Below are 24,842 nucleotides of genomic sequence, written 5' to 3' on the forward strand. Positions count from 1 at the left end.
TGCATTCCAGCCTCCAGCATCCCTCCCTCCGTACAGACGCTGCCCATGCAACCTCCTCTAGTCAACAGTCACTCTGATTGAGTCACCTCTTGCTTCGAGGGTCTCAGGAGTGTTGCCGCTCTGCTCAGAGCGTGCACCCCAAGAAGACCTTGTCCAGCCCCACGTCACACTCCCGACTCCCTCCATAGTAAGTGTCCTCTCTGCACCACGGTATCACAGGTGTGGCGTGCATGCACTTCCCGGCTCCCTTACCGGGTTGCAAGCTCTACGAAGGTAAGGACGGTTTCCACTCCTCCAGTATACCGAGGTTCATTAGATGAGAGGGCGTGTGCTGAAGGTCACAGACTTTGCTTTTAGTTCTCCGTGTTCAAGTTTCAGCCTCTCACTAGGCAGATGGGTGTGGCTTTGAGCATGCCGCTTGACTCTCTTAGCCGGCATTTCCTCACACGAAAAATGGGGAGAAGAACGTGACCACCTAGGCGGGTGGGAGTGTCACGTGTTTTATGTCTAGATTCTACGGAGCCACGTCTCTGTCTTTATCCTGTTTTTACAATTCTGCAAAATGGAGACAGCAGGCAAGGTGCGGTTTCCAGTGCCAGAAGTTAATCTGAGATTATACTGTGACATTCATTTGAAGTTCAGTGACATAAACGGTTAATAATCATTTCAGTCCAGGAAACATCATTTGCCCAGGCGGAACTTAGACATAGTTCATGTTTGTTGAGAAAGGCTTAAAATGTAGGTATATAATAAAAATTCTGTTAGCAAAGAGTCCTTTGTTTTTTATATTTTTCATAGAAAAACATAGTTTCAACCTGATTTGCTTATCTAAAGTGTTCGTTGTTTATCTCCCCGGCTTAGAAACATTCTTTATCCTCCCAGTTCCTCTTATCAGGAAAGAGAAACAACTGACAGCACAGTACTTAAATTAAAGTACTTTTGTGTCCATGTTATGCTCTGCACATACGCTTTATTTTAATACAGCTGATTCCTTAAAGAGAGGCTCATGTTACCTGCATTTTTTTGATCCAATGAGAGTCTTCCACTCCTGTTTTCACAGGAAGATAAACAAGGCATTGCCTTTCAGCACTCCACACCGTGCCTGGCTCAGAGTGAACACGGTCGTGCCTCAGGGACATGGTGGGTCAGGTTCCAGACCGCCACAGTAAAGCCAGCTGTACTGGATTTGCTAGTGGAAGGTCTTGCTTTCAATTTGTAAAAAAAAAAAAAGACACATCTGTGAAGTGCAATAAAATGAGGTGTGCCTGTGTTAGGAACTTGTTACTGTAGTATGATGCTGTCATGTCTCAGGTATTGTAACAATTTTGGCTGAATTAATATCGCATGAGTTTGACATTCGAGTTGGCGTGACTTTATCAGTGTTACAGTGGTATCTCGCTTGGTTCAAGAAACGGGATTAAAATGTAAATTGAAATTTAGTTCATCAGTGCTTTGGTTTGAAATAGACAGAAACCACTGTCACGACTGGATGTTTGAAATTCTCTCATTTAAGCATAAAATATCCATGGTTACTTTTAGAAACATTTTTTTTTATTCATTTCCGAATCCGAGCTTGGGGCTTCAGTTTCAAGAAGTCTCTCCAAACAGTCCACTTTGGAAGGCAAAGATTTTAGTCCTAATAAATGAGAAGCCAATTTGTGATCAATTACCATACTTCCTCCTTGTTGCATTTTTTAAAGAACTAGAGACAACTTAGTGGGCTACACGAAGACTTCGTTTGGACGGATGCAGCTTCCATATACGGTGAACAGTATCTTGATGTGGATATGCAGAATCATTTTCATTAGTGTGCCCTTCGATATCAGTGTATTTTCTGCTTCTTTGTTTCTAAGGAACGACCGGTTATGAATATAACTCAATAACGTGACTGCAAGTATATTGAATAGGATCGGAGCCCAAAACCTCCCACGCAGCAGGGGTATTTAGCTGAGTGGCAATCCACACCCTCGCCCAACCTCCATCAACTACTGATTGTGTGTGTAGGATCCATCAGAGGTTTCCCACTGATTCCATCCCCGTGGAAGACAGGCAATGTATGTTCAAAAAAGAAAAAGATGCTTCCGTTGCCTCGAAAGGTGCTGCCCTGACTGCCCTGGGACGGAACGCCCATGCCTGGGACACAGCCCAGCTCACACTGACGTTCCTTCCCTAGCGACGAGATGCTGTCTTCACCCACAACCTCACAGTTGTCTCTGTGTAGATAGTGATGCCGCAAAGAAAGCTTGTGACTGCTTTCAGCTGCCCTAGAAATCAACCTAAGGCATCCTGGAGGACCAGCAATAGATGGCTGGGAGTCTGATAGCAGGCCAGAAACGTCAATGGCTGAAAAATGGTATTTTGCAGAAAAGAGAATGAGCGATTAGGGTGGGGAGAGCAATTTAGGAGCGCAGATGCTGAGAGGAAGACCACGAAGAGCAAAGTTGTCCCTAAAGCTGGGGATCCACGGGGCAAAGGCTGAAACAAAAGACACCAAAGGGAAAAGCAGGAGGCTGCAAGGGTGGTGAGAGTGGCTGACAGGATGCAGGGTGGTGGGGGGGTCTAAGGAAGGACTCACCAGCAGGGCTGACTCCACCGCTGACCCCACCTCACATTTTCCTTAGGTGACAGACTCAGAATGGTTGCATCTGAGTGCAGAAGGATAGGGGGTATCTGCCTTCCATTTCAAGTAAACATGAGAGAATGTTCGTTATCTGGGAAGGAGTGTAGCACAGGAATGAAAAGTATGTGCTTTGGAGCCACTCAGGCACAAATTCTGCTTCTGAAACTAACCCTGGGAGCTTGACAAGTCTGTCTTGGCCTCAGCCCGAGCCGCCATGAGGGGGGGATAATGAGCACCTACCCCATATGCTTGTTTGGAAGACTGAGTGAAAGAATCCATTTAAGTTCTTAGCACAATGCCTAGTGTATAGTAAACTCTATAAACGTTGCTTTGGAAGTAATACAAGAATCTCTTAGGAAAGAAAAACATGAAAGCAGAAATATGAGTCTTTTAAGTAATTCGCTTTATTTAAAAGGCAAATACAGTTTTGGTTTCTTCCAGTTCTGTGTTCTAAAATCCTTCCCTTTGCTGCTAGAGAAGTCAGAGAAACAAAACTTACAACCCAGACTGGTAAACACAAAGCCTATTTGTTTACGAAGCAGGGGAAGAAATCACAGGTCTGGAGGATGCGCGAATACGGCTGCAGGGTTTTCTGCATGGCTGTCAAACTGTTGATCTAGAATGTACACCATTGACGAGAATCATGAAACATGTTACAGTGGCACAGCTGGTGGTGGGAACTAATGGTAGCTTACAAATGACACTTATTGTTAATAACTCCCTCCACACAACTTGAAATGGAATTACCCTACTCTGAACAGTATTTTCCCATCAAAGGTAATTAAGGTCATTGTTCCACCAACAATTAAACACAGGCAGTGGCTTGTGGAATTTGAAATAGCAGCTCAGCCTCCCCTGTGCAGGGCTAAAATAGAAGTACTTCTGACGGTTTCAACCTCAAACACGACATGACTTTTTCTACTTTTATTAGAGAGGATTTCTTCCTTGCTTCAAGGAAAAATAGAAGACATTAAACAAATCGTTAAGTCCTGCCTGTTGGCACAGAGGAGTGCCTTTTGCTACATATGAAAAGTCAACACGTCCCAAATCACTCCCTAATGTAATTCACCCTACAGCGTGTTTCCTGAGACCCTTCTGCACGCCCTCGTCTAATTTCTCTTTTTGATCTTCCAGATCGGCCCCGGGCCAAAACACTCAGACCCTGGAATTGCAGTAGGTTTCCAGTCCCCACTAGAAAAGAAGATTCAGGTGAGGAGATACATTTACCGTGAACTTTGGAGCCAGTAACAGAACCGTGAAAAGTTTATCACTGAGGTCACGAGGGCCCGAGCACCTGTTCTGCTTAGTTCAGCACGTGGGTCAGCCCCGAGCACGTAACCACAGCGCGTGTCCTCCGAGGGCTGGCGAGTGGGGGTTGGCCACGCTGAGTGTGCGCCTGCCAAGTGTGCCCCGCGAGAGGGCGGGGTTTTGTTTGGATGAGTTCGTGAGGGTCTGAGGAAGTGGCGTTAGGCTGACACCTACAATTTGCATGTGTAAGTGCCATAGTCAGAGCTGCCACAGTGTGTGTTTGGGACGTTACGGCGGAAGATGTGACAGTACTCCAACGGGGAAGAGAACGTGGCTTTGGAGGACGGGAAGTCCACGCGGCCTCGGCAGAGCGAGCCAGCGGTGGGGACGAGAGGCTGCGGGGAGAGGCGGCCAGGAGCCACCGCGGGTGGCGTGCTGGGGCTCGGGGTTCTCTCCTAGAAGCCAGGGACCCTCCCCAGGCTTCCATGCAGGAAAGGGGCGGGCTCCGATCTGTGGAACGTGAAGGCCACTCTGGCCGCCATGTGACAGGTCTGCGGGGACTCGGGACAGAGGGACAGAAGGCGGGTTCAGGGAGGCCAGGGAGGCTACTGCCCTGGGGCAGAGGGGTTTTGAAGTCTGAAGTGAGGGGACCGAGAAGCGGACACTGAAGCGGTCAAGCAGACACCGTCCGGGTCTGAGGTGAGGGCCAGCGCAGGCAGCCCGGTGCGCCCCGACTCTGCCTTACCTGTTCCTTCCCCCGCTCCCCAGAGCAGAGCCAGACACGTGTAGGTCACCTGGCCGGATGAGCGAGACTGTCTGTGTCCACAGAGGACAAATGTGACTGTGCTCTAAAGTGACAATTTCTCCACTATACTACCTGCATTACGTTTAAAAGCCAGAACCAGCAAAGCAAGTGAGGCAGTGGCCGGGACGTGGGAGGGGAGCCAGGGGCCAGTCGGTCACCTGGGGACACGCAGCTGATGGCTGGACTAGTCTAGGGGTCCGAGAGAGCCTCAGCCACGTGCCCTAGTCCCTAGGAAGGACACGTGTTTCAAAGAGGCGATGCTGCTGAGAGGCCAAGCGTGGCAGGGACAGAGGTGGGCACACTGAATTCATCCGTGTCATGATCACGTGCGACCCAGCGGAGAGCTGTCTCAGAGACGGCGTGGGGGTGGAAGCGCAGTCGAGGAGGGTTAAGGGGAGAACACGAGGGGAGAAACGGAAGAGGGGCTGCAGGTAAGTGCTTCAGGTCACACGGGGAAGGGGAGGAACAGGGGCAGTAGCCGCTGGGGAGGAATGTGGGTAAAGGAGGTCTGTCTGGTCCCGTTTGAAGCCGGTGTGCACCGGAGCAGAATTTTTACGATGAGGGAGCGATCCAGTAGCGGGGAAGCTCCGACGAAGCAGGAAAGGGGATTGGGTCATTGCAAACGAGAGCTCTGGAAGCCCCGTGAGCACAGAGGGCAGAACCCGCTGCTGATACAGGGGCAGGGTTCCCGTCCTGATACAGGCAGGGAGGCGGAGTCTGGGATCCGAGTTATACTCTGTCTCCTTCTGTCTCCTTGAGGAGGCGTAAGGCCGAGTCTTCACCTAGGAGGGAGCGCGGCAGAGGGCAGTGCAGGGGAGCGGAGACGAGGGCACGGAACCCGGGCAGGAGCCCCGAGCAGGGGCGTGGGGCAGCGGTGCCAGGCGGGGCTGCCGGCCGCTGCGTGAGACCTGTGCCGTGGGCTGCAGCCCGGGACGGCAGATTACGAAGTCCCCACGCACCCCCCTCTGCCGAGCGCCGAGGCGGTGTCCATTCTAGAGAAGTGAGGAACCTGTCAGCCCGAGTTTCGACAGGTGGATAATACCCTTCGTAAACTCAGGCCCTGTCTTTTGACTTCTGGTTTGCCAAAGCACAGGGCTACTACCGGCAGCAACATCCAGAAACGATGGAAGAGGTGTGGAAATACGAAATGTTTCCAAAATGGGAAATTGGCTTAGAGGAAAAGGAAGAGGAGGAGAGGCTGCCGAGTGAAAAACCAGAAGATGCTAAATCATGGGACTATCTGGTGCCCCAGAGGGAGCTGAAGCACATAAAGAAACACGTCCAACGGACACAAAGAGCTAGAGACCTCAGAACGGACCTGTATCAAACACCCCCCGGAAAGGTCCCCAGAGAGGCGCCCTCCCCCAGGACGTGCCCCTGGCAGAAGAAGGAGCACCCTGACAACGTGCAGCGAGCCCCCAAAGTGAAAACCCCGAAGCAGCGGGTGGCCTGGGCGCAGGAGCAGATGAAGAGGCACCACGACCGCATGGCCCGGGGGCGGGAGCTGGCAGAGCGGAGCAAGGACCAGAGCGCGCAGAGCCTGGCCGCCCCGCCTCCCCCTGTCCCGAAACCGAAACCCCGGGTGCGGGCAGAGGAAGTGAGAGAATTCGAGTGGGTCACAGCCTACCCCCTGGCCCAGCCTCACGAGGACGCGCCCATCGAAGTGACTATTCTGAGGGAAAAGCCGAAAGAAGAGGGCAAAACGAAAAGTCCACTTCCAAGAGGGCTGTTGAACATACCACCGTTTCTGAAAAGTCAACTAGAAAACAATAAAGTTATTTCCTAGGCTAATGTTATTCCTCTTTTAGGCTAAGCTTACTCTCATAGTTGTTAGTGCGGTAACACCCCATACCCGAATTCTGTTTCTAAGGGCCCTACACTGGGGAAAGGAAACATTGAACGATAAACAAAACTACTGACTTAGAACCACCATGTTGTTGCATCTCACAGTTCCTCACCAGGAATCAGGAGAGCTCAGCTGGGCACGTTTCTGCCCCTTGTGCCACCGCCAGAGCCACTTGGGGACACCCAGGGGACGGCTGGGCTAATCTGCAGGGTCCCAGACTGCTTCCCCTGTATGCGCTAGGCAAGGCCAGCTCAGAAGGCTGGGCTTAGCTGGGCTGACCCCCCTCCCGATCTCCCCTCCCCCGGCAGTTTCAGGGCCACGCGGTATGTCTTCCATAGTGACCCCGGGCTCTGAGAGGCCTGTCAGGCCCCTTTCCGACCCAGCTCAGGAACCCCAGCACACCACTGCGGCCACATTCTGTCGCTCCGAGTCACCGAGCCCAGCCCAAATTCAGGGGGACAGGAAACAGACCCTTCCTCTCAAAAAAGTTGGCAGTCATTCTTTAATCTACCACTCCACAACTCTGCAAGGCCTGTCACGCAATAGGAGGAACGGGGCAGAACACGTCCCATTCTGGAGCATGGAAAGCTCTATTGTGCGGACATGGACCAGAGGGTGAGCGGGGTAGCAATTCGGGGGCATGCGGAGCCGCAGAGTGCCCCTCGGATGGTAACTCCCCAGGGAGGCGGGCGGTGCCTCTGCGCTCAGGACTACTGCCTGCCTCCAGCCAGCGGCCAGGAGCCCAGAATAAGGCCCCCCCCCCGGCCGGGGGGGGGGGGGGGGGGGGGGACTCCAGAGGAAGAGGTGTGCAAATGAGCAAGGTGGGGAGCACAAACAAGACAACCGAGGTAAAAACAAGGTGCTACTCCAACACCCGGTTCTGGAGGAGAAGAAAGGCTTTGGGGACAGGATATGAGTTTGGTTTTTATAAGAGAACATCCATTAGTTTTGCTTTTTTTTTTTTCCCCCAAGTTGGAAGTCTAGATAACTTCTGTTGATAATTTTCAAAGCAATGAAAACGTACATGGTTAGAAAACTCAGTAGTGGCCGAAAGGTATGCAAAGCAGCTTTTCCCCCTTGGTCCGAAAACAGTAACCACTCAAGTTCCTTCCGTGAAGAAGGTTTGAAACAAGCAGAAAGGGAGTGAGTGAAGGGAAGGAGGAAGGCAACATCGAACACACATGCTTGGGAAATTACACTAAGTCCACGCGTGTGAGTCCATGTCTGTGAAATGCCCAGAACAGGCAATTCCGGGAGGTAGAAATAGGCATGTTTACAGACGGCAGCAGGTTAGCGAGTGGCTGGTTAGGGCTCGGGGTCAGGAGGGTCAGGGAGGGAGGCTGGGCGGCTGCCCAAGGGAGGGGCCAGGTGAACCGGAATGTTCTAACACTGACAGTGGGGATTCGCAACGCTGTGAGCAGACTAACAGATAACAAAACACACTTTAAATTCTAGGGTGAATTGTAGGGTGTGTGAGATATATCTCAACAAGGCTGCCGAACAAAAACGAGAGAGATGGCGAGAGCTCGCAGGACGAGGGGAGCCCAGAGACGCAGGCGAAGGGCCGGGTCAGGCGAGGCTTGGCGCCCGCCGAAGGGCCCAGGTGTCTTCCATCTGGAAGGCAGGGGGAGGGGTTCACTGACACACCGACATGTGGCTTTAAGGAAGCGGAGGAAATCTGAAGGCCAGACAAGAAGTGGGGGACACCAGACAGGAGCCTGTGGCAGAAAGCTGGGCAAGATGGAGACATTCAAGAGACCAGATGAGAATCATGACCGATGAAGGTCAGGACTGTGGGGGCAAAAAGGGAAAGAATTCACCGCTTGCTTTCTGAGGAAATAAAGTGGTCACAGTAGCGGCACAGGGGTGGCGGGGAGAAAAGATGCGGGGCTGTTCTATATATGTACCAAACAGCCCACGTGCTGTCTAAGAAGCCATTGGTTTCGGCTGGCATGTGTAGCTTTTTAGGGAAGGTCAATCCAAGTTCCGGGAATGATCGGGACACACAGATGGAGCCCAGATCCTGCGAGAAAGACGGTGGAAGGGAAACCAGGGAAGCAGCAGACACAGGATGCAGTGTTTGAGAAGTGCATTTTCAGGAAGTCAAACGAACAGCACTTACCCACTGGATTTTACACTTTGGAAAGGAATCACCAATGAATGAATCTGGCATGAAACAGCTTCAGTAGAAAGGTGGGAATGGACTACTTTAGCAAGTGGCTCTTAGTTAAAGAGGAGATAGGGCGGTAACTTAGGGGTCACGATAATTTTTTAGGAGGAGAGATGAGCAGGACTGAAGGGAAAGCACTTGTGACAGGCACAGCGGACCCCCGAGGACGCAGGAAGAGCTAGAATTCGGAGCCATCCACAGAACAGACACCTCCACCACCTCTGACACCGGGGGGAAGGAGGGAGCCAGGGTAGATGCGGAAAGCTGGGGAGTGGACGAGGAACCACCAGGGACTCAGAGAACGCCAAGGACGGCCCTGAAGGCCCAGCAGAGATTAGATGCGCGGGAGGAGCATCAGGCCCCGCCCTGCTCTGTGGTACCATCCCGCCCTCCGCGTGGCCAGCAGCCCCTGGGCACAGGGAGGACTGACAGCCGGTGAGACAGACCCCGGGCTGGCCCTGCTGGGAGAGCAGTCCAGCGGCCTGGCCGAGGACCGGAGAGCTGGCTGTGTATAATCCCAGGACACTGCGGATGCTCGGCCGTGTTTTAGCCGTAAAAACTATTTTATACGGTACAACTTAATGTGCGGTGACTAGATCACTTGATGGCTAAAGAGATGTAACAAGAACCGTAAAGATCTAAGGGCCATTAACAACCCATCGAAAACTCCCAGTGGGTCAGGGCTGGACATAGGAGACACTCTCCCGATGACAGAAAATAAGGAGTAACTACGACTATTTGTGAACATGGCAGTGAATTTCCTTTAATCAAAGACAACCATGACAAACGCATCAACTATCAAAAGCTACATTTTACTAAAAACAATCTGTCTTTAAAAATGTTCAATCATACAATATGTACAACGCATGCTGCTCTCCTTTTTGGATTTCGCTATCCTCTTGAGTCCTAAAAAGAGGAGGGAAAATAGCCAGTTAACAGTTTATCAGTCAAAAGTTGATTTAATCTGCATAAATGAAATCTAACCCATCAGACGGGGCGGGGCAAACGTACGTTTACAGTCGTGCGTACTTGAAACAGGGTCTGTTCTCGTATTACTACTTATTCACCACTGCGCTGTTTCCCATACAACCAACTGCAGGCCTACTTTTGCCTGACCCCGCGTTATCTGCTGTCAACCCGCCCCTCCCGCACTTGTTCCAGAACAAAAGCAGCTGCGTTATTTGAGGCACTAATGAAGAGTTTACAGTAAGGACTAAAAAGCTCATTTTGACTCTCAAAATCATAAAAAATCTGAGCTAGGAAAAAAAAACCTTAGCAATGATCTAATTCAAAATCCTCCCCATTCTATCGATAGATTCGTAGACCAGAAGAGGAAGCTGCGTGAGGGTAAGGGGCCTGCCCAAGGTTGTCAAGGGGCGGAGCCAGCAGGGCCCAGGTCTCCCGATTCCCGCCCACAGCCACTGGCAGCACAGAATGCCAGGTCACGGCTCTGATTTCCTTCTCGCGAGGCTCTCCTTCACGCAAATGAGCATCTTTTCACGGAATAACTCAAATTTAAGAAATGGCCATTCACTGACCGTGTTTCAAGATAATCCTCCGTTTCTGCTTGGTTTCTACAAAAAGAGCAGAGCTAAGGGGATGCTGAACAACACCGATGGAAGGGTTCAATATTCCCCTCATCTTCCTCATCGGTCTGCTGTGTCAGGGGCTCCGAAAGCCAAACAGGGGCGAACTCGTGCTCTGCCCCTGTCAACCACCCATCTGAAGAGCACCAGCGTGATTAACCCAAAGCAGAGAGCCTGCGACCACTTGGTCCTACTGTTACAGGGTGCAGCCAAGAGGGGGGCCCCAAATAGGCATTTGAAATGGGGTCCAGAACTTAAGGTGTCCAGGAGATTTTAAGATGTCTCCATCCCCCACCCCAGGGTGTGGGTTGGGGGAAGGGACAAATGAAGCAGGGCCATTGAGAGCTGTTTTGCATAGCAACAGCCTTGCAGCTAACCTCTGGGTTGGTCATTTAACATATCTATAGCCTTTGGCTGGTTGCATAGATAGGTTAAGTAGCTGTGATCAGCTCTAAGACAGGGGAACTGAAGTAACTTCCCCACCCAGAAGTAACTTCCCCACCTAGATGTAAGTGGGGGGCAGGTCCCCTGCATTACAGGGTCTGCCTGGGAGCTCAGAGAGGATTGGCTCCAGGATATGGGGCCACACCTGCCCAGACTCATGATGGCAGCCCAGTAAAGCTGGAAGGATACGAATTCTGGCATGTGAAGCTGAGTGTGGGAAGAGTCGGAAATGAGGCTGCAGAGGAAGATTGGCCGCGGGGATTTAAAAACCCAGATTTGGCGGCCATAGAGGAGAACCTTGTGCAGCTCTGAGAGAAGAGCCATGCGCAGCCCTGAGAAAGAGAACCATGCTGCTTTAGGAAGAAGAGCCTTGTGCAGCCATTGAGAGGAGAACCATGTGCAGCCCTGAGGGAGACAACCACGCACAGCCCTGAGAGAAGGGAGAAGCGCGCGGACTTGACGGAGTGTAGACTCCTGCAGCCCTGAGAAGAGAACCATGCGGCCTGGCAGAGTGGGGACCCCCACAGCTTTAGAAGGGGGAACCACCACCTGGTTTTAGCAGAGATCCCGGTGACTCAGCCGAGGGTGCCGGGAACCCAGGGAGGTCTCCCAGTCGAGAGGGAGTACTAACTGAGAAGAGCCAGAGGACTGCCTGAGCCATGGACTTCTATTTCCTCTCCTGAGATACGGTACTCTGGACTGGGCAAAGGGGGAAGGAAGGAAGGACTGTGTCTGTTTGTGGGTGTTGTAAGGGACTTTAGGATTTTTGATAAAGACATTAGGTCACTATTTTAAGTTTGTATAGCATTAAATAAACATTTCCTTTCCTTTTCACGAATCTCTGGCATTGAGAGACATCTTTCCTCTGGCGGCAGACATAACGGACCCGGGGCCTTCTTTCAATAATAGTATATCATCCCAGGCCCCTCTTGTTGTGTTCTGTAACACTACTCCGCCCTCGTCACCAGCACACAGTCCTAAGCATGGGGCACCAAAGGGAGCAAAATCCAAATTCCACCAGCACATGACCACACAGGATGGTCTGGAAGGCCACGTAAAGTTGAATGAAAACTTGCACTGGTCCCACAGGAGACGTTACCTTCAGTGGCCGTCAAGTGCTCGGCCTCTGCTGGCTCTGGCTTGGGATGATCACAGGCTCCGAGATCTCAAAGGTCTTCACAATCTCCTGGCAGAGAACAAGGGACACGCGGGCATGGGTTCACAGCACATGATGCGGGGACGGAGCATACCAGGGGACAAGGGGCAGAGCCTTACCTTCCAGTCGTGGTAGCTCAAAGCTATGATTCCTTGATTCCTGATCTGAGTGTTTTGATCAACGCCCTCATTTTCTTCACTAATATTAACAGGTTCTGTTTGAAAGATAAACGTTTTCAAAGGTTATCAAATCAGAAGCTGGCTAAACAGCAAAGATGCATCATAGGAACAAAACCTGTATCGCGATGGTAATTATAGTAGCACATACTTAGGACTTCACGCATGAGTTGTATTATTATTACAGTAGCAAGTGATCCGTTTGCTTCCATTAGAAAATGTAGTAGAGAAACACATTCCCCCCACTTGCGAACCTCTACACACCTGCATCCCAACCACAGACTAAGCCCTGGTGCGTCCAACATGAAATTGCATAACATGCCAATGTAATAAAATTGCTTTGTTCTCTACAAGAGACCTCACCAGGAGAAGCATAACGGAGAGTGTGCAATTATTCAACTAAGAATTAAAGATTCTCTCTTTAGGGAATCTAGGGAAAGTAGAAGCTGGCATCGAGGAAAAAAATAGAAAGAAGGAAGCTACAAAAATAACTGCAATTACAAACTTTCTAAATTCAAATTTGTGGGAAATGGTATCGTTTCTTGTTAATCTTGACGGCAGCAGATGTTGAATCAATAATACAGATAAGTCCATCTGTTTTAAACGGTGACCACATTTTCAGTTAGTTGAGCCAGATACGGCACTATCAAAGTTACCTAAAAGCAAAACCTTTACATTTAGTAAAATGCATTTCATAAACTCCAGTACCAAATATATTTTCTCTAAAACTAATTTTTCTGGACATAGGGTCATTTACCTATTATTGGCAGTCGGTCTTGGTCAAGTTTTATTCTTGCAAAACCATCCTAAAACACACACAAAAAAATGATCTTAGAGAGGACTAAAATTTAGATCCCAAACCTACGCCACTGGATAAAAACATGACTCGGTTAGAAAGTGCTGCATCTGACGGCAAAAACTTAACAGCGGGGGGTGGTCTAGCGGACAAGCCTCTAACATCGGGTTTGCGGGCTTGTCCCTCAGGTCCTCGTGGGCTCCGTCCTCCAGACCCCGCCTCCGCCCCGCGGGTCTCTTCGACAAAACCCCGTCCTGCCTCTTTAGCTGATACACACATAGTTGTGAGTACCGACATTTTCTTATGCATAATCCTGTCTTTTACCACTGACAAAATAGGCCTCTGCTATCATTTCTGGGAAAACGCTTGGGTCAATATGAGATTTTTATCTTGGGTTAAATGCATATTCGTCTCACATGTGCAAGAAAGCAACCTGGTAAGACTAGAGACAGGCCAAAGCAAATTTCCATACTACGGTTTCTGGGCCTATTTTGAAATAAGTCCAAACTTGAAGACCACCTATCTATCCTTCACTCAACGTCCCCAATTGTTCTGCCACATTTTTCATTCTCTCTGTATATACAAGGGTGGGCAAAAGTAGGTTTACAGTTGTTCATATAAAAAAAATACAATAAATCCAAGAATAAATTGTTTTGCGTACCCATGACTGCAAACCTACTTTTGCCCCCCCCCACATAGTTATTAATTTTTAAGAGGGTAAGTAATGGACAGCCTGACCTTCCCCTTAGTACTTCGGTGCATACTTCTTGAGAACAAGGATGTTCTCTTACATAACATGTCAACGATCAAACTCGGGAAATTTAACATTTATACCAGAGTGTTATCGAACCTCTATGGTTCCATATTCCAATTTTGCCAATTCTCTCACTAAATAATTTCAAAATGGGAAAGCAAGCGCAACAAATTTTAACTTGTTTTTTGTTTCAGCTGGTTTCTTCTGCCTCCCCGTCAGTTTGTGTTTAGCTACAGCGGGTCCAAATGCATACCGGTTAGTAAATACCTTTGCCCGCTCCCCTCAATAGCTTTTATTATTTACCTTTTAAAAAGCACATAAAAGCAATCACAGAAATAAATCTTACCCTTACAATGAAGGAGACATGAAAGATGTTTTCCACCGTGCGGGGGAAAGAGTGTGGATCAATCACAAAGTCAAAGAAGGACATAGGAGTATTAGCTACAGACAAAAAAAAAAAAAAAGAAAAAATTCTTCAAGACAGGAAAAGAACTACTTTTTATCCATAAGACCAAGGCTGTGTGGTGTTACCCAGAGGAAGGACATGGGCCTTCATCCTGTTGTGAGGTGTAAATCGACACAACCCTTCTGGAGGGCAACTTGGCATATCTATTAAAAACCCACGTGGCCCTGACCAGTGCAGCTCAGTGGGTGAGGAGTCATCCTGAAAAGCGAAAGGCCACTGGTTCAATTCCCGGTCAGGGCACATGCCTGGGTTGCTAGCCAGGTTGCAGGTTGGGGGAGTGTGAGAGGCAACTGATTAATGTTTCTCTCGAACACCATTGTTTCCCTCCCTCCCTCTCTCTAAAAATAAATAAATAAATAACACCTTTTAAAAAACAGGTATGGCCCGGACCTACCCATCCCCTCTACAAAGCCACCCTATAGAAATATCAGCCCGTGTGCACAGTCATGCCAGGACTCTCCACTTTCGCAGTTTGGACACGAGGAGAATCCTGGGAAGAACTCACTTGTCCACTAATAGAGAAACTGATACATGCATTAGATTCATGATACAGCCGTATAATAGGGATCGTGGAAAAGAACCGCATGGAAAACATGGAAAAGTCAGGCTGCCAAAGAATGTGTGTACGATGCTGGGCTTTGAAAAAAAGCAGAATCACATTCTAACTACTTATGTGCATATTTCCATGACGGACACAAACGTAAGACAGTCTGAAAGCACACCTACCCTGTTTTACAGGGGGCCACCTCTGGGGAGTGAGGAGAGGCAGGATAGGTGTTCTCTACTTTTCTCACTTCTGTCATGTTTTTATTTTTTACCAGAAAAAAAACACCCCATTGTTTAAAAATAAAAGTGACTTCACCAACATTCTCACATGGAATGTCTAAAGAGGAGAAGCTTTATTAAATACATATGCCAAAAGAATCAGAATGATGCAAGTATTCCGTATAACTGAAAATGCCTTTTAAACAAAAATATGAATAGCGTCTCAGTGAAGCGAATCCACACCAAACTAATACAAATTGCCCGGTGTTGAACTTGGTATCATACTTACGATCTTCTCGGAAATACGTCTGCAACAACCCTAAGATCCTTTCTACTTCTTTTTCTGTTGCTTCTTGATGAGACTCTTCCATCCTCTTTAACTGCAAATACAAAGCCACCGTCAAGCTGACCGACCCCTTGCCTGCCTGCTCTCCCTCCCACCCAGACTCCCCTGAGTGTCTTCCACTGGGGACTGCTAGGGCGCTTACCTTCATCTCAAAACTGAAGGGTTAAGAGAAAATGTTCTGTAGCATTTGTACATTAATTTTTTTTAACAGAGGAGTGACATGACCAAACCAACCATGCTGAGGTTGAACATGAACTACAAGAACACAACAGGGCACTTCGCTGTAGAACAGCAGTTCTCCGCTCGGAGGGATTTTGCCCCCAGGGACGTGAGCCGACGTTTGGTTGCCACAACCGGGGTGGGGGTGCTGCTGGCATCTATCTAGTGGGGAAGGGCCACGGACGCTGAACTCCCTGCGGGACGTCAGACAGACCGTCCAAACGGGGGTCCGCCCCTGGAAGTTGGCAGTGCTGCGGCTGAGGAACCCTGGTTCCGAACTGACCCCAAGTACAGAAATGAGTTAAAACTGAGACAAGTGGCCAATCCCCCCCAAAAAAAGTCGAATGACTTTTTATTGGACTTATGTACTTAATGTACAGAATGTGCATTATGTACATAATGACTTAGGTAAGTCTTTAGACTTACATAAAGTGATTATTTAAGTGGCTCTAGAACCTTAAGGTTAGAAAGGACGGCCAAATTTGCATGGGCATCATAGTCACGGCTATTTTCATTTGGGGCATTTTTAAAATGCAAGTTAAAAAAAAAAAAACCCAAACCAACCTGCTCAGGCATTTCCTTCTCCTTTTCTGCCGTGCACACTCTCCTCGGACGCTCCGCCCGTGGCTTCGGCACGGGGCACTCCCCTTGTATCGAACCCAACCTAGTGAGAAACACGCTTTCATGTCTTTTCTCGCACGTTTTCTAAACAGGCTACTTTCACGAGCCGAAGGCGGTTCCACGGGACAGAGAAATCCAGGCCGGGAGTCCTCAGCGATTTATACGAGCTGACACCGGACCCTCCTCTCGGGACCGGGACACCCTTTCTGCTCCTGGCGTGTTTCTAAAAAGAGCTCCCGGGTGCTTCACTCGGCCTTGGACACCTCCTCAAACACCTGCCTCATTCTGCCCCGAGCACTAATCCCAGGAACAGGCCTCTGGGAGCCCGGCTGGCCTGCCGTCTATTTTGCAAAGCCAAGTTCAGAGACCAGGGGAAGGAGGAACACGTGGGGAAGGGGAACACGTGTCCCTCCTTCCGGAGTTCAAAGCCTCTGGACGAGGTGAGCCAGGGTGCAGACTCCCAGCCCGGGACGGCAGGACACACTCGTCTCAGGGTAACAGGTCAAGCGGAGGCCCTGGGGTTCTTCCTTTCCCATTAGGACTCCCGCTACCTCCCCCCAAAAGCCCTAAGGTGGACTGAAGCTACAGCAATAGCAGCATCGTGGGGAGGCCAAGGCCCCAAGAATTTAGACCCACGTGGTCCCTACACTTGAAAAGCTCCAAGTATCAAAGTAGCCAAAGACACAGTCAGGCACGCAGAGTTCAGCAGAATGCGACAGGCCCCACAGCGCTGTGCTGGAGCGCTACTCGGGTGCTCCGACCGCTGTGGGCAGGGCCAGCTGCCCGGGTGACTCGGGAGCAACCTGGCTGGGAAATGAGGTCCTACACTGACAGCTCTGGAGGCTACTGGAGGCTTCCACGCTGGGGCCTGCGGGATACATGAGCCATACCAGTTGGAAAGAAGGGAGAAAGGACACTGCAGGCCAAGGGAACAGCCAAGTGCCAGGTGCAAAGCTGTGAGCGATTCATGGCAGCGGGGAGGTGAGCTGGATGGTGAATCAAGTTTAAGTCACGCCACGAAAGGCTAGCCCTGCATCGTGGGGTTGATGGCAGAGCCCAGAGCTCAGCAGCACAAACCAAGGCTGGGGTGTCATCCAGCAAAGAGGTCTGATCTGCATGCTGTAACATACAACGTGACCCTGGGCACCCGAGTTACCCGAAGGCGTGTTAGAGACAAGTGCCTGTCCCCATAGCATATAGACTTGTGACATAGGCACCTCCAAAGCCTTCTAAAGGAGGCACCACCCCGCCCCGACAGGCCCTGAAGGGTGAATCAGAACAGACAGATGCCCAGGAGCTACGCCACTCAAGAAAGAACTGACGTGGGCGGTGACCCTGGAGAAGGCATCTGCTGGGGAACGGGATCCACACATTGGAACGCCTGCCTCCCAGAACCGTGCGCGCTGTGCTTAGCTTCTCCTTAGGACTGAGCCAGGAAATGCAGACAGAGATGCATTTCATTTGGGCATAAAGGAAAACTTCCCAAAATTAGAACTGCATCTCAAAATGAACTGGGAAGTTTACATAGTGACTCGAGTAGTCTTCAAACGAGGGCCCGTCATCATCCAACAGGGAAACATGTAACAAATGGCACTTCGCACACATTATCGGAAGCTTCAGATACCCTTACAGGAGGGGTTGGTTACCCTCCTCCACCGTAAGGGTTGGAATGATGATAAAGCAAAGCCAGGGTCAGCCGCAGACCGGAAGCCTCCCCCAGCCTGGGAAGGGGGTTCTGGCCCGCGGCCCTCCCTGCTGAGGTTAAACAGAATGCGGTTCCCTCCACATCAAGATGGCACGGGCATCTAAATCCGAGTTTACAAAGCCTCTAAACAATGGCAGCATGACGGTCGCCTCTACAACGTCCAATCACTCTGGTCTCTACAATAACAAACAGTTTAAGGGTTACACAGCACGGGTCTGTCGGATCTTTAAAGTAATCTTACAGAAAGTGGAATGTATGGGTTTTATTAAAGGTGTTCTCTGCTGTTTTGCCTGATATTTTCCAGGAGTCATAGACTATGAATTCAAAATCAGAACTATCTTCGTCACGGACGAGATCTTCAGCTTCTAGCGGATTTACACCCATATGTGTCAGCTACAAAAACGAAGGAGAACAGAAAACCCCAGTTAAGCCACAGGCAGTCACTCCCCACGTCCAATAACCTGCATCTCTACACGTTAAGGGGCCAGAGGCCGCGTCTGTTTCAGTGCCCAAACAAGCTGGCGCAAGCTCTCACTATAAAGATAATTAAACTGATAAATTCCTATTTTCAGAGGAACCTTCTATTGGCAAAAGCTAGTCCTCGACACACTTAGAACCCCTGGTGAGGAAGCGAGGTGGTGCAGACCATCGGCTCTCTACCAGGGCAACCTGTCCCCTCAGGGTCCCTCGGCATTGCCGGGAGACATTTGTGGTGGTCACGGCTGGGTGTGGGGGTGCTCCCGGCTTCTAGTGGGTGGAGGCCAGGATGCTGCTCAGCATCCTCCAGTGCATGGTGCAGGCCCCCGCACCAAAGACGGGCTCAGCCCCGAGTGTCCCCAGTGAGTGCCCAGGCTGGGGAGCCCTGCTCCAGCCCGCCGCAGGGTGTAGGGTGCAGGGACATCAAAAGCACTGAGCCTGCTGGGAACCTCTGGGTCACCAGGAGTTCATTTGTAAAATATTAGTAAAGCCGTGCTAGCATGAACATATAAAATCACATCCCCAAATAAAAGCTCCACGATGGAATGGGGACGCTGAGCTGGGGTTCTGATTTTCACTCTCGGCCCGACCCTGACCCCGAGCCCCGTTCGCCGCGTCTCTCGGCGCATCCAGAGAACTGGGGCCCAACGCCAGGGCGGGCGCCGCTGGCCGGGGAGCTGCCTCCCGGGGGAGCACAGGCAGGCATCTAACCACCCTCCCATCTCAAGCTACCTCACGGACAATGCACGCGATTAAATGTGCATGCAGGAAAGTACACGTTTATTCCATTATACAATTCTGAAATGGCTAGCGGGTATCAAATTAAAGTGGTAGTATCTCACAGACACGATCATCAAAAAGCCCCGAGGGAGATTAACCCTATTAAGGGGAATCCAGCTCTGAAGGCAAATAGCAGGCTGGCAGAACCAGGTCCGAGAGCTGTGGTCGGCCGCCCCCCCCCCCCCCCCCCCCGGCATCTCCTGCCTGCTCGCCTGCCTGCCCACTCAGAGGAGGAGGAGGAGGGAGTTTCAGTTCTCATCTGGCCCAATCTACCCATCTTTGCCTCATCGCCTTTTTAGTGTTATACTCGGAAAGGTCTTCCTGACAGGGACACTGGGCAGCTACTGATTTAGGGTTTTACGTGGAATGCTTTAGACTTCCAGACTTTATTTTGATAGGTTAGTTATTTAAAGTACACAGCTAATCCTCATAAATAACGGTAATTAAAAAAAAAAAGACAGCCTGATACTGGGTCACTTTATTGAGCTGTACATTAGTGTGCATTTAAAAAAAATGCATTATATTTCAAAACAAAAAAGTTCTTTTAAAAAAGAAAAACTTAAGGTTTGAAGTTGAAGTAAGTTAAAGTTAAACTTAAAAAAACTTAAGGCTCACAAAACAACAAATAACCTCATTCCTTTACAAAATAATTGATTTATCTGGTCAGATCACATGGTACTAAATCATCTCAGTAACTATTTAACACATCCAGTCAATGTCCCGGCAGGAACACAGGCCTCGGGGTAGAATAAAAAAAAAAAAAAAAAAAAAAAAAAAAAAAAAAAAAAAAAAAAGGAGCCCTGGCTGGTGTAGCTCAGTGGATTGAGCACGGGCTACGAACCAAAGTGTTGCAGGTTTGATTCCCAGCTGGGGTACATGCCTGGGTTGCAGGCCATGACCCCCAGCAACCGCACATTGATGTTTCTCTCTCTCTCTCTATCTCCCTCCCTTCCCTCTCTGAAAATAAATAAAGTCTTTAAAAAAAAAAAAAGACAACAGAGTAAGATAAAAGGTCAGTCTCACTGTGCTTTTGGGGTAAATCTACCATGGAAAAGTTTCAAAATTTCAGGTAACAAGCACACAAACTTATTAAAAGGCAAAGAATGGTAACTAAAACAAGAGCAAAAAAAACCCAAAAATAAAACCCCCCACAAAAGCAGGGCTCCCCTCGTATGCATGTGGTTCCGGAATCTTCTCAAAGACGGACTAAAACAGGCTCCTGCTCCAGACCTGACCCCTTCCAGGGAACCTGCCGCCTGCAGGGGGGGCTTTGGCTGACCCCTGGTCAAAGGTCCCAAGTCACTAAGGATAAACTAGAACACTTAGTGACCTGAGCAGTGGCTGAGGGGAAAAAAAAACCCCAGCCATTCCTACATAAAAGTAGTTCCCGGAGCCGTAGAATGCTGGCAGTTTTCACACTGCTCTGGGCCCCCGGCCTGGGGCGGCCGTACAGTTCCTCTCTCATCTACTTGGTTTGCTCAGATCTCTGCAAAGGGACCTGAGCCCACGCCGGCAGAGAGTGAAAATGAAGTGAAAGCTATTTGCATATGGATATAAGCAACGTAGATAGTTATACAGACGAGCACATTTTTTGTTAAGATTCTACGGCTTTGAACTTACTAGAGTTTCAACGTATCTCAACATATCGAACGAGCTCAGGTCAGAACGCAGCTGCTTGGCCTTCTCCTTGCCCAAGTCGGAGGCCAAAACAAGAAAGTGGGCGTCGAGGACCGCTTCTCTCGCCCGGGACACTATTCGAAAGAGAAGAAAAACACACACATTACAAAACTCGCATTAACCACAGGCATTTCCCTTCCGTCTCCAGCTAGAAACTCAGCATGTCCCACCGGACCAAGAAAAGTCCCAACGTATCCGCCTCACTGGCTCCCCTGCCCAAGTCACCAAAATCTGGAATCGAAGCTGACCAGTCTTCCTAACAGCCAGCTCTGTCTCCACTTTTCCTGCTCCTTAGAACTGAACCTCTTGATAACCACGGTCAAAACAAAACAAAACAAAACAAAAAAACCCGCTCTCTTCTCTATCACATGGCTTTTCCCTCGACGCCAATACCCCAGCTCAGTCACTGTCACCGCACGGGCCGGTGTAAGTCAAGGTGAACACGCACTACGCTTTCGTAGACCAGCAATCGGTAAGTTGTCAAGGAGCCTCGGCTGGGGTAATGTCACGGGCCGGGCAGCCAGCAGGAGATTCACGCCTCCACGTGGCTCCCAGGCGCCACCCTAGAGGTGGCAGGGCAGTGACCTCTGAGGATGGGTGATCCAAAAGGATGGGACAGAGGACATAGGACTGAAGACGAGCTACAGGGAGAAGAGATTGAAGTCTCAATACAAGGACACAAGAAGGGAACAGGCAGGGGAACCGGGGATGAAGTCTGGGGAGAGGAGCACAGGGTCCACTGGAGGGACCAGCAGGGCTCAGGCGCTGGGCTCACCGGGCCCCACGGGGAACGGGGTGTGCAAACAGTTGCTCTGGGAACCACCCAAAGGCGCCCGAAGAGGCAGCACGACAGAAACACGGCGAAGTCCAAACGCAGAAACACCTACGCCTGGCTTGTTCCCTGAGGCCATTGCAGGCGAATCGTCGATTTCCTGGACATTCCTCAAGCTGGTGAACTTGCTGCCTCCAGTTTTTTGTTTTTTTCTAAGTCATGTTCCCCCTCCGCTGGATTTCAGGAGTTGCTGCCAAAGTGACAATGAGCGAGAGAAGCTGGAGAGGCTCGTTCCTGGGAGGTGCCTGGCCTCCCTTGCCAGTTGGCCACAGCACAGGCTGCCATGGGCAGCATTAAGGCTTCTACGGCGTTAAATCCCATCCACAATTCCGTGTTTCCTGACCGGCTCTCTGGTCTCAGCAGAGTGGATTATTTTGTCTCAAAGAGGTGACCCAGCTAGCACAGTGGACATGTCAGCTGAGACAGGAAATGACCCCTGGGTCAAGAACTAACAAGATGCACGATAAAACACTGAGGGAAATCAAAGTAATCTCAAGCTGACAGCCTGGGGGTGCAGGCTGGGGAGGGAGCAGGAAAAGCTAGAGGGTGGAGGAGGGATTTGACCGGGTGGACAGGGAAAGGCTGGCTCTGGAAGGTTTTGACCACACTGAGCAAACCGGTAGACTAAGATGGGGAGGAGGTGCTGTCAGGGCAGGAAAGCTAACACTCCGAGAGCAGCAGGCAGAAAACTGCTAATAAAAGGGGACAACGCCAACCCAGCAGCCACGCTAGGCAATGACCGGAAACAAAGGTTCTGGCTCTGCAAGAACAGGAGGCGTTGTGGTTCCCGGCCAGCGCAAGGTCTGCTGGCTCTCCCCGACCGCTGCAAGTGTCGGCGGGCTCCCTCTGTTTCCACAGAGCTGCCACTGACCGGCCTGGAGGGACAGGCGGTCTGGGGACTGGCCCTGGGGCTCTGTGACCGAGGGCCCACATCGGGAAGTACCCTGACCTGTCCTCTGTCTCTGACCACGCTGCTGCTGCTACTGTTACACTGCGGCTGCTTTCTGTTCAAGCTCTGATGATATTTGAAGGCTCCTCAGCCCACGGTCTAGAGCTCAGTGCGGAGATCTCTCTGCCTCTCTCTCTCCCCGCCTCTCTGTGTCACTCACACACACCCCACTGACCGAAGACTAACAGGTCCACTGGTAGACACGGCCACCCCCGCCGGGTTACACAGATGGACCAACAGCACAGAGATGAGGGAGGGCAGACAGGACAGGAAAAGAAACAGGACTTCAGAGGCCGGCTGTGCTCTCTCGTTCATCCATTCAACCAGTGTTTGCATATCTCCTGGGGACACAGCGGTAAATACAACCGAAAGACCAAAGATGATGCATGTAAAGCTCTCAAACAGAACTACCTCAAAACAGGCTGCTGGCCCCACAGCTAGAATTTCATGTACAATCCTTAGTTATACACATGCTTAAGGAATGGAATGTGTAAAGTAAATGTGGTATTACTGCAATATTAGTGCAACAGAGAAGGTCTCCAAACTAGAAAAGCACTATAAGAAATGTGGGAATTGTTTGATGTCAATAATTTGGCTGTAAAACTAATTAAAATGATCCTAAGACATATGATTCTAAAGATCATTCATATATGAAAGAGTGAGTTACCTCCATTAAACAGAGTGTTGGCCTCTTCAAGGACCTCTGTTAATTTGTCGCTGGCATTCAGTATATCCTCCCGGTTTTCTATGTTAAAAAAATACAAGCTTTGGGAAATGTGATCATTCACCAACAAGTTGTTGACAAAGCGATCACCAGCAGTAAAGCCAAGCCCCGCCCCCTGCTCTCTGGCTAATTAGTTCAAACATCTTCATCTTTTTAACCAAAATGGCGCGTCCAGACTGAACCCTTTGAGAACGGGAACTTTTAAGAGGAGACCGGCTCCCTCTATCCTTCCCCCAAAGGGCTCAACTTCTGCCGCAGCCTTGGAGGAGCTCTCCTACAGTGTTTCTCAAACTTTGCAAGTCACCCAAGACCCTTGAGATCACACAACAGAAGGGAGGGCCACCCTCCTGCGCACCCCTCCCAGAATTTGGTTGTATCTGCAGTTGTGACAGTTCTCCCCGTGCCGCTGCTGCGCGGGCGACCACGGCGGGGAACCGGGGAACCGCCGACTGCAAGAAACCGGGCAGCTCCGCAAGGCGTGACGCGCGGACCCCCGGGAGGTCCGTGCGTCTCGCCTCTCCCCCTTCTGGCCGTCTGGGCTCGGGCGAGCCACCGACCGCGCCCGGCCTCCAGCTGTGTCGTTCTGCCCAGCGGGGACCTGTGCGGCCCCGCCAAGGTCGTGCGGCTCGGCGGACAAGACCGATGTGGGAGCACTTAGGGAGCCAATCCGGGCGCGGCTGAGCCCCAGCGCCGCTGAGCAGCCGGGCAGCGCAGGGCCTGCGCCTGGCACCTGCCCCGCCCGGCCCCGCGCCCCGCCTTACGTTGGACCGAGTTGATGAGCGCCCGGTACTGATGGCGGATCTGGCGGCACAGGCCGTGGTCGGTCTCCACCTCCAGGGTCGCGGGGTCCACCATCTCGTCCCCGGAATCCGACGGCTCTCCCTCCTCCAAGCTCGGGCGCTCCGGGGCCTCCCTGCGCTCGGGCGCGGCGCCGCGGCGGGAGGACAGCGGAGACCGCGAGCGGGAGCGGGAGCGGGGGCGATCCCGGTGCGGGTCGCGGCCCCGGCCCCGGCCCTCGGACCGGCGGCCGCTGCTGTCCCCGGACATCGCGCCAATTCGCCGTGCAACTTCGGAACGGCGGAAGTTCGCGCCAGAAACTGAAACCCCTGCTCGGCGCGAGCGCCTGCTCCCTGCGGAACGCGGCTCGGGGCCCGCCCCGCAGCACAGCGACGCCTGTGGGCGGGAGGCCGGCGGCGGGCCAGGCGCGCGCAGGCGCTAGGGCGCCTCCCGGCGGCGCCAGCGGTACTGCAGGGCGCCCCCGCTCACGACCGCGGCTGTGGCTCATCCCCGGCACGCAGCACCTGTTACCCTCGGATAGCCAGCCCTTCTAGATATTATTACCCGTCTGCACCGTGACAAGCTTATGTTCACAATTGGCTCTCAAGCTACAAAAATTCTAAAGTACCTTCGAAAGTGTCCAAGACAGATGGGATTATATTCAGTATAATTTTAAAGATAAACGTATGAATTTTGTTCCAAATGTTGTTTTCTCAAAGTTCTTTTTGGTGCTGACAACACATTTTGTCACTGGAACAACATTATACGTCGAGTTACTACACAAGCCTACAAAAAGGTCATTTTCTGCCTCGTGTAGGCCATTCCTCGATGCTGAATAGTGATACCTCACTCTACTCCTGCTTACCTGGATTTCAGGACAGTTATGCTCTGGCGCCTGCTCCG

General features: G+C 50.9%; 1 protein-coding gene across 2 annotated transcripts; it reads right to left on the reverse strand.

The window, feature by feature from the left end:
* Positions 1–9,424: 9,424 nt before the first annotated feature.
* NSMCE4A (NSE4 homolog A, SMC5-SMC6 complex component) lies at positions 9,425–24,276 on the reverse strand. Of its 2 annotated transcripts, XM_028512276.2 has the most exons (11): positions 23,924–24,273; positions 23,106–23,183; positions 20,601–20,731; positions 17,965–18,116; positions 15,962–16,061; positions 15,122–15,212; positions 13,948–14,042; positions 12,809–12,857; positions 11,995–12,089; positions 11,819–11,905; positions 9,425–9,595 (listed from the first exon to the last, which is right to left on the reverse strand). In XM_028512276.2, the coding sequence occupies exons 1-10, from the start codon at positions 24,207–24,209 to the stop codon at positions 11,831–11,833; spliced, it is 1,152 nt and encodes a 383-aa protein (XP_028368077.1). In that variant the 5' UTR covers positions 24,210–24,273; the 3' UTR covers positions 9,425–9,595; positions 11,819–11,830. The 2 variants fall into 2 exon arrangements, with proteins under 2 accessions (XP_028368077.1, XP_035883307.1); XM_036027414.1 differs by lacking the exon at positions 23,106–23,183 and having other exon boundaries at positions 23,924–24,276.
* Between the last annotated feature and the right edge of the window lie 566 nt (positions 24,277–24,842).

Source organism: Phyllostomus discolor, chromosome 5, assembly GCF_004126475.2.
Source record: "Phyllostomus discolor isolate MPI-MPIP mPhyDis1 chromosome 5, mPhyDis1.pri.v3, whole genome shotgun sequence".
Classification (NCBI taxonomy): domain Eukaryota; kingdom Metazoa; phylum Chordata; class Mammalia; order Chiroptera; family Phyllostomidae; genus Phyllostomus; species Phyllostomus discolor.